The 15755-nt window shown below is 32.8% G+C and overlaps 1 protein-coding gene across 1 annotated transcript in view; it reads right to left on the bottom strand.

Annotated features, from left to right (window-relative positions):
• DMD (dystrophin) overlaps positions 1-15755 on the bottom strand; it is a 1897222-nt gene that overhangs the window by 1720424 nt on the left and 161043 nt on the right. The window contains 1 exon segment of the mRNA XM_039846417.1: positions 7163-7224. Within this exon segment, the coding sequence (XP_039702351.1) occupies positions 7163-7224 (62 nt within the window).

The raw sequence follows: 15755 nt of genomic DNA, 5'->3' as shown, positions 1-15755 counted from the left end.
CTTTGTTGAAGTTCTCACTGAATTTTTCTACACTTCCCACAAGTTCACTGAGCATCTTTATAACCGATGTTTTGAACTCTGCATCTGTTAGATTGCTCGACTCCATAATTCCTAGATCTCTGTTCTGTTCTCTCGTATGGTTTCTGCTTCTTTGTCTTCCCATTTTGGCCGCCTTTCCGTGTCTGTTTCTACATAATGAGCAAAGCTCCTAAGTCTCTCGATCTTATTAGTGTAGATTTGTGAAGTAGGTGTCCAGTGGCGCAGTCCTGAGAATGGTTCAGCTGCAGGTCAAATTGAGCCCAAGCCTGTGCCTCTCCAAGGCCACCTGTTAAGATTCAGCAAGCAATACATAGATGGTGTGCTTATAGTTGCCTCAAAAGGCCACACCAGAAACCGAGGCCAGCTGTCTCCATCGTGAGTCTAGGCGCTGCTCAGCAAGGAGCACCTGACTTGCTGAGGACACACCTGGATGTGGCTTGGGTGAGGCCACGAGTTGGGAGAGGCAGAGTATCAGGGAATCCTCTGGGCGGAGTGACCTCTGTTATCCAGTTTGGTGACATCTCAGCTATTGTGGTCAAGCATCCACACACTGGGAGTCGGGAGGACTCAACAGTGGAATAATGGATACCGCTGGCACTTCTGTACAGAGTGAGTCTCGCCTTGGCCTTCACTCCAACAACTCATTGTCTCCCTGTAAGTCCCTGGTGCCCCCGCACAGCCAACCCAGTACTGGTGCTCAGAGTGAGCAGGTCCGTCACCACAAAAGTCTGCTCACTGGCACGGCCGCTTTAAGAGGCATCTGCCGCCGCTGCTGCTGCTGCTATGGCCTTGTTCCAACTCAGCCGCTCAAGGACAGGGCAGCCTTGCATCCTCACCCTGTCCTACTTTCTGCCATTGCAGGGTGATTTCTTAGATTTCTCTCTAATTGTATGGCTTGTTCATCCAGATCTCAGGTGATTTTTCCTTGCTGTTTGCTCCTTGTTTCTGTCACAACTTTGATTTGGTTGCCAGAGGGATGAACAGAGCCTCTATCATCTATGCCATTCCCCCACCCCCATTCTCAAGTTTTTAATGTCCTCAAACCCCTTCTCCATTTCTCATAAAACCTGTCAATTTTTCAACAAGTGTCCCAAGAAGAACGCAGTATTTGGTAGGTTGAATAGTCACTACAGTAAGAGGTATGAAAATGTCACGAGTTTTAGAGTCTAGTTTCCTGGGTGCCAGCTTCATCTCGTCCATTTACCTTGAATAAGCCACCTAAGTTCTCTTTTAGCTCATCTGGAATACTTATCTCATATGGTCATTGGAACAACTAACCATAAAATTATAACTCTCAAAATTATAATTCTTATTAATACAAGGATATACAAGGACAAAAAAATTCTCAATTTTCACTATTTCTTTTTTTTATTAAAAATTATTGGGGGTGACATTGATCAATAAAACCCAATATGTTTCAAGTGTACAATTCAACAGTATGTCGTATATATATTGCATTGTGTGTTCACTGCCCACAGATTTCTTTCTTTCTCCATATATTTGACCCCTTTTACCCCATCTACTTATCCCCTCCCTATCCTCTGGTAACCACTAGTCTATTGTCCCTGTCCATGAGTCTCTCTTTGTTTGTCATGTTTGTTGCTTTTAGATTTATATCCCACATATGAGTGATATTGTGTGGTTTTCAACTTTTTCTGTCTGGCTTATTTCGCTTAGCATGATTATGTTAAGATCTATCCATCCACGTTGTTGCAAATGGCAGTATTTCAACTCTTCTTATAGCTGAGTAATATTTCATTACATATATGTACCAGTAATATTTCATTACATATATGTACCAGTAATATTTCATTACATATATGTACCAGTAATATTTCATTACATATATGTACCAGTTCTTTATCCAGTCATCTATCGAAAGACACTTTGGTTGCTTCCATGTCCTGACCACCATAAATAATGCTGCTATGAACTTCGGTGTACACTTATCTTTTTGGATAGATGTTGTCAAGTTTTTTGGGTAAATCTCCAGTAGAGGAACTGCTGGGTCATATGGTATTTCAATTCTTAATTTTTTGAGGAACTTCCATAATGTTTTCCATAGCGTTTGTACCAATTTGCAGTCCCACCAGCAGTGTATGAGGGTTTCTTTTTCTCCACATCCTCTCCAGCACCTGTTATTACTTGTCCTGTTGATAACAGCTATTCTAACAGGTGTGAGATGGTACCTCATTATAGTTTTGATTTGCATTTCCCTAACAGCTAGTGAAGTTAAGCATCGTTTCATATATCTGTTGGCCATTTGTAGGTCTTCTTGGGAGAAATGTCTATTCAGGTCCTCTGCCCATCTTTTAATTGGATAGTTTGCTTTTTGCTAATGAGTTGTATGAGTTCTTTGCATATTTTGGATATTAGGCCCTTATTAGAGGCATTATTTGCAAATATATTCTCCCATTTGGATGATTGCCTCTTTGCCTTTTTGACAGTTTCTTTTCTGAAATGAGGAATTCTATAGTTTTCCATATCAATATTCCTCTCTCCAAAACAATTGTATTAAATAATCCAAGTGTTACCAAGGCCTTATATGGGTTGCTTATTGTGATCCAGAGACATGGTTCGCTGCCCTTCATGCTCTCTAGTGATCTAATTCTTCCTGATACCAAATAGAATGGAGAAACAGAAAGCCAGAGACATAGCAGTCTGTTTATATTTCTGGTGAACCTTCCATGATATAATACCCTGCTCAATTACTTCTGTTAAATCAAGTCCCTTGAATAGTCATAATATATAAATTTGTTAGCTACATATAAATTTATTACTGACACAGAGGAAAGATATATAAATATTGTTATCTCTTTCACTGAAACAATGTTTTGCCCCATATTCCAATGTCTTCCTTTTATATAATGAAACCATTTAATTGACTTTAAACATAACATGTTTAATGATTGTGTATATGTAGGTATCTGTGTACCTACTGAGTGCATAGATGGGCAAAGAGAGTGTAACATGAAAATTAAACAAATAAATGTTCTATTCCCCTCTTCTAACCAAAGAAGATAGCCAAAACCAAGTTTAAGAAAGAAATGAGCAGGTATCCAGAGGAAAATTACATAAACATATAATTCCTTCAATTCAGAAACTATATTACACAATAACAAAAATGGCAATATTTTATGTTTATCATTTACTGTATATAAAACTTTTTAAATATATGTTTTCCCACAAAATAGACATACTATATAAAGAAAACAAGACTCAATGAATTTAAATTAACATATTTACCTTTCTTTTCAAAATGAATTAATGATTTTCCCTAAGGCTTCATTGTACAGAGCTATGCAAAGAAGGCTGATTCATTGATTCATAATTTTAGTGTTAATTTGATTATATCATGCTCATCTTGGTAGCTAGAAGGTAAATTATGATGAATTCTCGGGAAAGGTACGTTGCATCAGTTAATTCTATCTCATGCTATTGTTATCTTGAGAGAGTTAGTCTTGGCTTTTTATGTATGGGCATATATGGCATGGCAGTGAAGACAAAAGTGTATTAGCATATCATGGTTTCTTGTGAAGTTCATAGACAGAACCAATTACACATTTATACTTCATTTAAGTCAAATATAAAGTTGTCTACTGCTTTTAGAAGAATAAGACAGATAAGTATAGAAAGAGGATAGAAATAAAGATAATTACTAAATCTAGTATAAGATCAAAACTATCATATAACTCATTGGGAGATGGTTTAAATCTCTCAGGTGATCTAGTAGTAAATATTCGTCCTCACAGATTGCTTTTTATCTAACACAAACATGAAGCAAATTTTATGACAAAATTATTTTTGATTATGATTTCAAAAGTGTACTTGCCTTAGATAAGCTTGTGTGATTGAAACTGTGCGAATGAACAAAATTCTTATTATGTGAATTATATTTGTGGCACAGTAAATTACACATTTTTTAGGATTATAAAATATCTAGAAATTATATTAATAGAATATTTACCTTGAATTAATCTTTCCTAGCAATGGCTTTGTGTTTATGTGGAGATAAATAATGTTTGCTTATCTTTAGAGAGTAGGTGTGATAAATCATATTCCAGTAGAAATTTTTAGAATTGAAGGTTAATAGAAGAGTTTTTCTGAAAAAGCAATAGGGCTTATTTTAAAATGGTACTTGGAAAGGGAAAAATCAGTTGGATTTACTACAAAGGTACATTTGGTTTCAAGTGACACAAAATGATATAGCTATATTTAATCACATGTTTCCTTAAAATATCCCTAGTGTAGCTCTACAAAATAACAAGGAACTACTTTTCTGTCTTTCTATACCTTACAAATATTATATGTGTCTATATGCCTTACTAATAAACATTTTAACTTATTATCATATTCATTTTTTATTGTTATATGTGATTCTCTTTGTCTAATTTACCAGACAGATGATAATTTTCATTGCTTTTTCTCCCTTCTTCAAGTTTTCTTCAACACATTTTTTTTATTCAGAAAATTTCCTCATTTTTAAAACTTAGCATATATTTAATTATCTGTACTAGTGACCAAAATATATTTATTATATTTAGGTAGTACACTAGTAATGACTATTAAGGCTACAAAGAAAACACACATTCCTGCTTTCAATGGATTCCCATTTTCTCAGTCTAGAATGTCTTGCTCTTTGATGCTCCTTCCTTTAGAGTCTCTCAGTCAGTAGAGCTTTCTTCATAAAGGTTTTCCTGATTCATTCTCGCCCAGAGTACTGACCACACACAGCCCACTCAGTATTACTCCGTTTAGCAATTATCTAATATCTCCCAAATGTGTAGGTTCCAAGAGATCAGAAGATTCAACCTTAACTAATTTTGTGACTTCTACAGGCCTAGAATTCTGCAGAATGCCACATAGTGATGCAATAAATATATGTCAAATGACACATCTCACAGTTATGTCTATCTTTCAGTATCACTGAGTAGCTTAAACTGAATCAATTAGCTTTCTCTTAATTCTCATTGTCTTCAAAAGTGTATAAATATAATTTAGTCATGTACCTGAAGTTTTGACTAGAAAAAATCAGATAACATGGAAAAAATATTTTTCAGGTTCTCTAAATGAAAAGTCAACACACACATATGTAAATTCTACCTCTGAATAGTTCTCCTCAGTCTTTATAAATATTTATTTATATTCTTGATACCTAGGATGTGCCTAAATATAAAACTTTTACATTTGAAAGAATGGTGACTCTCCTGATCTAATTTTAATACGTTTAGGAAGAACATTTATAAAATAAATGAAATAAGTGGGAGTTGGATTAGGGAGAGGATACTTGGGGGAAAAAACAGTCAGTGTACTCATGTGTGTGAGTTCCACAGTTTTTAAAATATGGGCATTCATAAGGGTGGGGAAAAAAAGGCTCTAAGGCCAAGCCAACAATATATTCACAGAAGATAAGATATCAAACTATGGTTTCTATATTAGCAAGTGAGTTGTGGTAAATGATATTTGAAAATGTCAATGTATAGATAGGGATGATCTATTTAGATTTGTGAAATGAGATTCACAGTGTTTATCTTTGTCATGTTTACACACCTTATTAAAAATAACTTATTGGTTTAATTCAAAGTTTCAGAGAACTATGTTACATTTATTATTTCAAAAAATCTCTTCGGAGTTCTGATTTGTCTATTGTATTTGTTTGAAAGCTTATATCTATTGCCTATTTCAAAATTCCAAATATAAGAAAATTTTAATGAGACTAGGAGGTACAGCAATTAAACCATATATATTCATCTGGTAAATTATGAATGCCTACCCTGAATATTTGAATTTATTTTTCATTGATTCTTCTAAATTTGTGTCATTATAATTTATTCTCTTTTATTATTTGTACCCTACTTAGTTTTTAAAAAGTTGAGATTTTAAAAACATGTTTCTTATGTTTATTTTTAAAGCTCTGTAATAGCAATTTATTAATATTAATTCAGTAAGTAAATATAAATGAAGTTTGATTAATTTAAATGCAGTAACTTTACCTCTTGACAATATTCTAAAGAGTACCTGGCAAAATTCTGCTATCAAATACTACAAACAATGAATGATACTCTAAAACCTTTTGTAAAAGTAAAAGGGGAACTTTTTAATCATATTTTCCAGTGGACTGTTTTGAATCCATTATCAACACTTTTACAAAATGAGACAGACCCATGAGTAATTAATATATATTAAGAGTGTCAGGTATTGTGCTAGGAATTTTTACATATAGTGACTCTTTTAATCCTCACTATAACATGCAAAACAACAAATATCACCATTTTGCCACTCTTAAAGCCTTGAATATAGGGAGCATATTTTATTAGCTTTATATTCCCATTATCTGGATTTGATTTATTAGGTTGGCACTCAACACACACACACACGCGCACGCACGCTCGATGTAAAGATAAAGAAACTGACTTACAAAGCATTTGGCTTGCCCAAATCCAGAATTATTAAATGAAAATCCAAGCCTTTCTATGAAATCTATATAAACCTCTTTAAACTGCACTCTTAATGCTAGTTTTCAAGGTAAGAATATTTTGCTCTGCATTCATATATAATTACATAGAACCATGCTATCAACCATGAGTGAGTTCCATTTGCAAAATAAATATTATTAAGAGTATGGATTGATGCCTGCAGCAAAGAGGATAAACTTATCATCTTAAATTATTTGACACATGATCTAAGTGATAGGGGCCAAATAGACCCAAGGCAGTTATATCAGTTTTTCTTAAACTTGATAAAGACCAAGAAAGACAAAAAAAAAATATATTCATTCTATAACAATAAAAGTCCCTCATATCTTCTTCTAATCTGTGACACATGCTAGCTACTTGATGGAAGATTGCTGTTATAATCCTCCAGTGATTGATGTCATTAAAGAAACTCATTTTCAAGAAGAATCAAGGATATATTTGGTCAAATTAATAATTTCTCTTTACCAAATATTCTGCTGCTTCTTCCTTAATTAAAAGTTAGCATATGTCCCCCAGGTTTGCACAAAAATAAAACCACGCTATAAGAAAACAATATAAACATTTAAATTTCGCAGGTACATAGTTCATTTTGAAAATTCAGCAAATTATATTACATCTTAAAAAGAGAAGTAACAAAATGTCCTTACCTTAGAAAATTGTGCATTTATCCATTTTGTGAATGTTTTCTTTTGAACATCTTCTCTTTCATCTACAATGGAAAATAAAAGATTAAGAGTTAAGAAGCAATTTTGAATATCATTTCTATTTTATAATCAAAGTAACTTTTAATTATATATTTTATTATTTTATATATATATTACTCATTGATAAATGAAATTAATCATGAGTGATGTTGGTATTAGATACCCAAATTAAAACGAAATCTAAAAAATAATTGATATAGTCAATTTCATATTCATTCAAATATTATATAAGTGCATTACAGAAAAATAATCTAATCTGAATAAATGAAATATTATTTATTCCCCTATAATGAGTAGATACTCTAGTATAATCAAAAGAAACTATTACATGTCATTTTTCTGAAAAACAATTACTGAGCCTTTCCTCTTAACTCCCACCCCCAACCCATGTAGAAATGATTTTTGCAATACCTGCGTACTCTAACATGGGGCCCTGGCATAGCCCCCTCCCATTATAGGAGAGGTTTCCTGATAATCAGCACCATGGCTTTGTCTGGACAAATTAACAGCTCAGCAAATATTTGATCAATAAATTTGTGAATGCCGTAGAGGAAGGGGACATTATAACTCCAAATATTTAGTACCTCTTTTCATCAAAAAGTCAGGAAATTTCAAATTAAAATGCAAATGTTACTCTTCATGGATTACATATAAATATTCAAGGAAAACATCCCCAAGGACTTATATCAAGAGATTAGGGTGGAAAATTATTAAAACAGCTTCACAAAAGTCATACTTCTAAAAATTATCTCTTTTTTTCCTAAGCTGGAAATTAGTACTGAGACAGATGGACGGAAAAATCACCAATCTTGATTTATCAAAATGCTTTTTTGAAGCCAAAGCCTATCTTTGAATTACTGTAAATGTAATCATATTAGTCAATGTTCAATAAATAAGTGCATGTGAGAAAGAATGAAGAGATTTCACATTTTATTTACAAGGTTCAAATGAACTTTATTGAAATGCTGTAACAAAATAACCTTATTTGCTCTCATATTCTTTTCTCAGGAATAAATCTCTATTGCTTCTCTTGAAAACAAATGACATAAAGAATCGCTTTCTCAAGACAAATGTATCCATGCACTAAGAATATCTGTTAATCTTTAAAGCACATTATTAATCCGTAAGTACTCTTAAGCAATATACAAGATAACAGTGGATAAATAATAAACCTAAAACTGTTTTCACAGATGATAAAATTTTACTTAGCATCACAAGATACTTTCTTCTTATTTAATAGTGTTACTCCCACAAGCTACCATGTATGTAGTAAAATATCAGCATTATCCATACAGTATAGGACAAATCATTGCTACAATATAGAAATCTTTCCTTTGTGGACAAGTATAAATATGAATAAAAATAGATAAAAATTATTTTCAAACCTAATAAAAATAAACAGAACATTTTTAATGGTCAAAATTGAACCATTTTCACTGATTTGCAGTAGAAAGACTGGTCTGTACATCTATTTCTCAATGGTATGTACATCTGTGTATATGTATATGTACATATCTATATATCTATCTATATACATATATATAGATAGATAGATATCAATAATTATCCAGAATTGTGCTATCGATCATGAGTTGAGTTTCATTTGCAAAATAAATAAATGTTAATGACATTCTTTGCAATTCTACTTATTTTTTCCTACATGTTCATGCATATCCTATCTGTCAGACACAGGAGAGTAAATGAGTCATTTGAAAGCATTCATGTAGAGGTTTTTAAAATGTACCCTACCATCTTCACCAAAAGCTGAGTAGGAGGACATTTGAAAAGATTTGTTCCAGATGCTTTTAAGTGAAAAGTGAGTAGTAAAGCAATATTTTTATTGTTTTCAATTATGTGTACAAAGAGCAATTTTTAGATAGGCCTTGAAGGCAGGAGGTAAACCTTGACATTATGTGCAAAATATTATGTATCTACTGTGTAAATAGCACTAAATATGAGCTTCATCATATAAACATTGTCACTAGATGTTCTCTCTAACCTCTTCTGCTTTTAATGCAAGAAAAATACACCTTGAATTGGTTACTTGCTAATGTTTTATTTTGGTATAGTAACAGTTATTTTCTCTAACATGATAAAATTAATATAACTACTTTTATTATTGTAAAAATATAAAATTTAATAGTGCTTATTGTTCATGAAGCTGTTTTACATATGTCATCTTAATCCATATGAAATTTACCATTTTGTAGATTAAAAGAATACAAGCTCAGAAGGAATAAAGCTAGTAGGTGACATAGGTGATATAGATTATTTGAGTCAAAGTCCGTGGCTTTTCACATTGACCACGTTATAGTATAATTACAGAGATAATATGGAATGCCATAAGATTCAGAGTCACAATCTGAACATATTAACACAAATACAAAATAACTATGAGTCCTGAGACTCTATTTTGAACAACCCAGGGGTTTCCATGTATGTTGTAATCTATGGGAGTGACATCTTGGAATCTTACAAGGCACAACCTGCATGTCAGTATGGATTTGTCTAGAATTGAAAACTGAACCTTCCTTATGATGCTGGATGATTCATTTGTTAATTTTAAATTATAAAGCTCCTTATATTTAGTAATTGATAATTAGTGTTTCAGTTTTGCCATATATTAACATTATGGAAATATTTTAACATTAAAAATCACCCCAAAGTTTTGTGTTTGTACATTATAATCCTCATAAACACATATTTTTCATAGCCATGATAATATTCTACCATTTTTTCACTTATTTTACCAAAAATATCATATGGACTGCCTTTTCCTTTTGTTTGCTATTGGAGATTTTACTATAATGAACATCTTCATGCATCCCCTTTTGGCTTGTGGTATATAATTGCCTTGGGATAAATTATTGAGTCAGTGTATGGAAAGTTTTATGCCATTTACTAAATATTGTCATATTGCTCTCCCAACGGTCATACCAATTTTTAGTGGTACAAGAATGAAATTATGCTGTTGATAAAAGTTTTTGTTGTTTTTGTTTTTAAAGTGATTGATGCTTTATTAGATATAAGGAGATAGTTGGCACTCATTTTAATTTGAATCCTTTTGATTACTAATGAAGTAGAACACATTTCATACATTTATTTATTCTGCATGTTTCTATTTTCATCAAAATAATTGTTTATGTTCTCTGCTCATGTATTTACTGAGTATTTGACATTTCAAAATTAATTGTAATGAGATCATAAATCAGTAGTTCTTAAATATTTCAAGTTGTGGACTCCATTTGATTATTTGATAGAATAATGATCTTTCTCCACAGAAAAAAATGCCTAAAATGCCAATACAGACATATTTACATACAGTTTCATGGGTTCATTGATCTCCCTTCAGAAGAGTCTTATTACCATAAAATCTAAGTTAAGAATCACTATTATAAATTAAGCTACTTACTCTCAGTCAATGAATGAATATATGTTCCCAAGTGGTCATATTCCTTTTAATTTTCATTTCATTTTTATTGTGCTAACATTTTTATATTTTTATATATTGGAATCTATTCATTTCCATTGTTATGTCTCATATTACTTAAAAGTTGATTATTTTAAGCATGATCAATTATATATCCATAGTTAATCTAAAGTCGATATGCATAAACATATATAAATTATTATAGAATTTATAGAGACTATTTCAATCACTTAATACATGTTATTGTACAGTCTATAGTAAGAGATATTAATGTGAAATCAGTAACAAAGAGAATGAGAAAAGAATAAATTGCAGTCTGTTTTACTAGGACATAATTATTTATATACTCCTGTTTAGTCATTTCAAGTAGCACATGTTCTATTTCATTTTCTCTAGGTTTGGTTTATAACTGATTTTCTTTTGCTAATAAAAACACGCCTGGGTATATCAATGTGAGAGGCAAGGAAGAAAGTCTCTCTTAGAAAAATTTACTTGAAAACTGTTCCCTGGAGATATCAAGGAGTGAAGAACTACTATTTCATAAATTGGAAAAAGTGACTAACATTTTATTTTATTCTTTCTATGAGGAAAACCCATATAAAGCTAGTTTTCTACCATGACATAAAAAAAATGTATTTCATCTCTGAATTAACCATTTATAATAACCATTTTTTAATCAACAAATCTGGCCCTTCATATATTCTAAGACTAATGCAATGAACTTTGTCCCTATTTTTAACTTTTATATTCCTGAGACCCTCAGTCTCCTATAAATGTCGGATAACTGTAATATTTGGGATTCACCAGAGTGAGTTTACTGCACAAAAATGGCATTGGGCGAACTGAGAGAACATTAAATTGGGGGAACTGGGTTCCAGTTTCAGTGCAGAACTTATTAGAATTGTGGCCTTAAAATCACCAGGTCTCAGTCTCTTTATCTGTGAATAGAGCTGTTATTAAGATGTAATAAATCCTTTATTTATGCAAAAATTTATAGAATAATTACTTATGTAATGCTTAGTGTGTGCTGTTCCTACACTAGTTACTGAGAAGATAAGCAAAACTCAGTCTTTACCAAAGTTTGCAGCTTAGTAGAAAATAAATATATTACAGATAAATATTAAATGTTTAATATAAGCAAGAATACATATGTTCAAAGGATATTACAAGAACACAGTAAAAGAGATATGTAGCCACATGAATGTTAGGAAAGACATATTTTTGAAGGTAATGGCTAGGCTGAGTCTAAAGGATGAGCAAAAATAATGAAAGGAAAAGGTAAGAAGGGAAAGATGAATCTTTCTGAGGAGATAGCAAGGAAAAGGCAGAGAGATAAGAAACCAAAGGGGCATGCTCTTCATTGTGTATAATTCAATTCTGTTGCATTCTAAAATGTGAAGAAAGGAGTAGCATGGGATGAAATTACAAAGGGAGTTGGAAGTGAGATCACGGAGAGTCTGCATGTTATGACCGCTTATATGCTATCAGATAAGGCAATGTGAGTGAAAGCATTTAAAAACTGAAAAACAAAATACAACAACCCAGTTACATGAATACCAAGAATTATCTTCATGACACCGGGCAGTTAATCATAATCAAGGCCAGAAAAACATTTTTAAAAATAATATTTCCTTGGGTGCTAGTTAATATTTTAATTGAAGATCCTCATCATTTAAGTGACCCAGAAAACATAAGTTTAAGAGTAATAGGAAATATTAAAGTTGTTAACAGAAATATACATAGTAAAGAAATACAAAGGGTTATGAGTTTATCTCACTTAAAGAAAGGATATTAAGTAATATGAAGAACTATTAGGGTCAGTTTATTCTCTGCTTCCACCAAAAATAAGAAGAAAGGAAATGAGAAATATGGAACATTAATAGTAAACATTAGATGAGGTTATGTGATACTCTGGAACATTACAAAGAAGGGCCCAAAACTCAGGACTTATTTAGAAAATGGATATACTATGTTATTAATGCTACAAAATGGCAATGCAAAGTGGAGAAGAGTAAAAAGAAAAATGGCATGAAAAATGCTTTCCATTAAATCTGAGTAATAGCTTTTGATCATAGGATTATACAATGCTAAGGCCGAAGGTGACATTCACGGTCATTTTATAATGAGGAGGTCTAAAATAATTAAATTACTGGACGAAAAAGAGAAAAACAGTATCAAAGAGTATTCCTTATTTCCCACTCACTCTACAATCAATGTAACACAGTTTTCACTGCTCACTATCCTACCAAAGTTTTTCTTAATAACATCACCTGTGTCCTTTCTAATTTCCAAGACAGTGACTGTCCAGATTATAACTGTCTTCCTAGCACTCAGCATAGTAGTGCTCAATAAAGGTGCTTTAAGTTAATGAAGACTAAATTTATATTTCAGACAGATCTCTTCTCATTTTTCTTCTGTGAAGATATTAATTCAATTAACCTGTGACAGACAGAATAATGGTCCTCCAATGATGTGCATGTCCTAATCTCCAGAATCTGTGAATAAGTTTTGTTAAAACTTATTTGTTTTAAAATAAGTTAAAATGTTTTAAAACTCTTTGTTATGGAAAGAGAATGAAGATTGCAGATGGAGTTAGATTTGCTAATCAGCTGATTTTTTATAGGGAGATTATCCTAGGTTATTTGGGTAGGCCCAGTGCAATCAAAAGGGTCCTTAAAGGAGGAAGAGGACAGCATAAGAGGGAGAACTGGAGAGACAGCAGCATGAGGAGTTGGCCCAATGTTGCTGTTTTAAAGACAGAGGGAGAGGGCTATGAGTCAAAGAATGTGGGAAGCCTCTAGAAAATGGAAAAGACCCACAGAAATGGATTCTCCCCTAAAGCCTCCAGCTCTTCTGGCCCCTTAATTTTAGCCCAATGGGGCCAATTTTGGGCTTCTGTCCCAAAGAACTATTAGATGATAAATTTGTGTCATTTTAAGGTGCTAAATTTATGGTAATTTTTATAGCATGAATAAGAAACTAATAAATAACCCTTTTTCTTTAAGACTATTAAGAGACAAATACATATTGATACCTACTAGGGGGTAGAAATACAACTATGTAAAAGGTAAAGTTCCTACCCTTATAGCATAGTGAGAGAAACTCACACAAAGAAAGAATATATAGATCTACAGATAACTGATAAAAAAATACAGGGTTTTGTCATCAGCATATAGGAAGGAAACTAATTTGAAAAATCCAGTGCTACTTTGATGACATGACATCTCAGCTGAGTTTTGAGTCAATTAAGAGTATAGAAGCAGACAAGGTAGAAAAGAATTCCAGACAATGAAAGGTGCAACTATCAAGATGTGAGAGAAAGAGCATGTTCCTTTCAAGGAACTAGAGAAGGAGGAGAAAGACAAAAGTAGCAGAGACGACTCTAGAAAAAAGAGAAATAATCATCGGCTAAATTAGGAAGAGCCTTAAACTTTAGTCAGAAGGCAATTAGAAACCAAAGCAGAATTTTAAGTAGGGGAATGGCAATATAGCTTTGTATTTTAGAAATGAATTTCACAGTATGGAGAATATATTGTGAGAGGTAAGACTGGAAACAAGACCAATTAGCTGGTTATAACTCTCATCCATGTGAGAAGTGATTACGGCATGAATGTATTGGTGAATTGTAGTGGGACTAGAGAGAGGTACATGCAGGAAAGATATATTTAATGGATATTACTGATAAGAACTAATTATTAATTAGATGTGGAGTCAGGAATTGGGAAGAGGTATAGCCAATGATATTACCCAAATTAGAGTCTAAGAGATCCCAGGAAGAAGAATGTCTGTGTCTATATATAATGAAGGTATGAAAAAATTGGGAAATACTGAGTTTTAGGTGTTTTGAAATAAGAAGAATATGTGTAGTAGTCAGTGGGATATGGAATACTGAAGCATAAGAGATAAATCTCTTAAATAACGATTTAAGAGATACAAGCCAACTAGCATGTAGTAAATGAAGCCCCTATAGTGAATGATATTACTAGAAAGTACAAAGCTTTCTGATCTGATATATCACTGTCTCCTGGTTCTCCTTCCAACACAAAGGCAGGCTGTCTCCTAATCTGTTTCACTGATTTATTTGCCATCCAACCTAGAAATATTGGCATTCTCCTAGAATCCTATATATTCTCCATCTATTCTTTTCTTGGTCTAATTTGTTTATTCTCCCTAAGCAAAATGACTCCCTCCTCCACCCTAACCATCACATATATGGATACTGATGATACCTAAATCTAGATTTTTCATCTTGACCGATGTCCTGAGTTTCATACTGACAGAGCTGACTAGTTAATACCTCTACCTAGATGTCTCGCAGGTACCTTTACTATATCATTCGTCTTCTCAAATAAATTTATGTACTCTACTCTTCATGTCAATTAATGGGATCATCATTCATCTGGTAACCAAATAAGTAACTCTTGAGTCATTATTCAAGTTTGAGAAATACTTGTCCTGAGGTTAAAGCCAGATTATTTAGAATGGCATATCAGGGCCTTCACAATTTGACTCCAGATATTTTTCTAAACTTAATATCCATCATACCTGTTGTCATTCACACATACTTGTGACCCCTCTACATACATACCTACCAGGTATACCATAGACACACAAGCCAAATGTCTTCACAAATAAGCTACACATTTTCTTTAGTCCCTGGAATGTGACTTGAGGACTCTCATTCTTAAGATCAGGTTCAAATGTTGGATTTCCACAATCATCCTTCTGTCATTGGCACAACTCATTAATCAGTTCTTCTGATTACACACACACACACACACACACACACACACACATACATATTACAGTGCTGAAAAATGCTACGTACTCTCTTCTATATTCAGCCCACACATATTACCTGTCACCCCTATGTGACCACACTTAGATGGGAAGACTATTATGTCTTTGTAACTCCTGACATCTAATGTGGTGTATTCAAGCAGAACTAGGTACTTAATAAGAGTTGGTTGAGTAAATCAAATGATTAATCAATACCACAATTAAATCTGATATCTATTGAGTCCCAGGCCAATGTTTTTCCCTCCACTTCACCATATTGCTCAAACTTCCCTGTTGATTATAAACCTTCTGTCTTAATCATCAAAT

The sequence above is a fragment of the Pteropus medius genome, unplaced genomic scaffold (genome assembly GCF_902729225.1).
Source record: "Pteropus medius unplaced genomic scaffold, Ma_sr-lr_union100, whole genome shotgun sequence".
NCBI lineage: Eukaryota > Metazoa > Chordata > Mammalia > Chiroptera > Pteropodidae > Pteropus > Pteropus medius.
The sequence above is the reverse complement of the archived record's forward strand: the minus strand, read 5'-3'. Positions and strand labels throughout refer to the sequence as shown.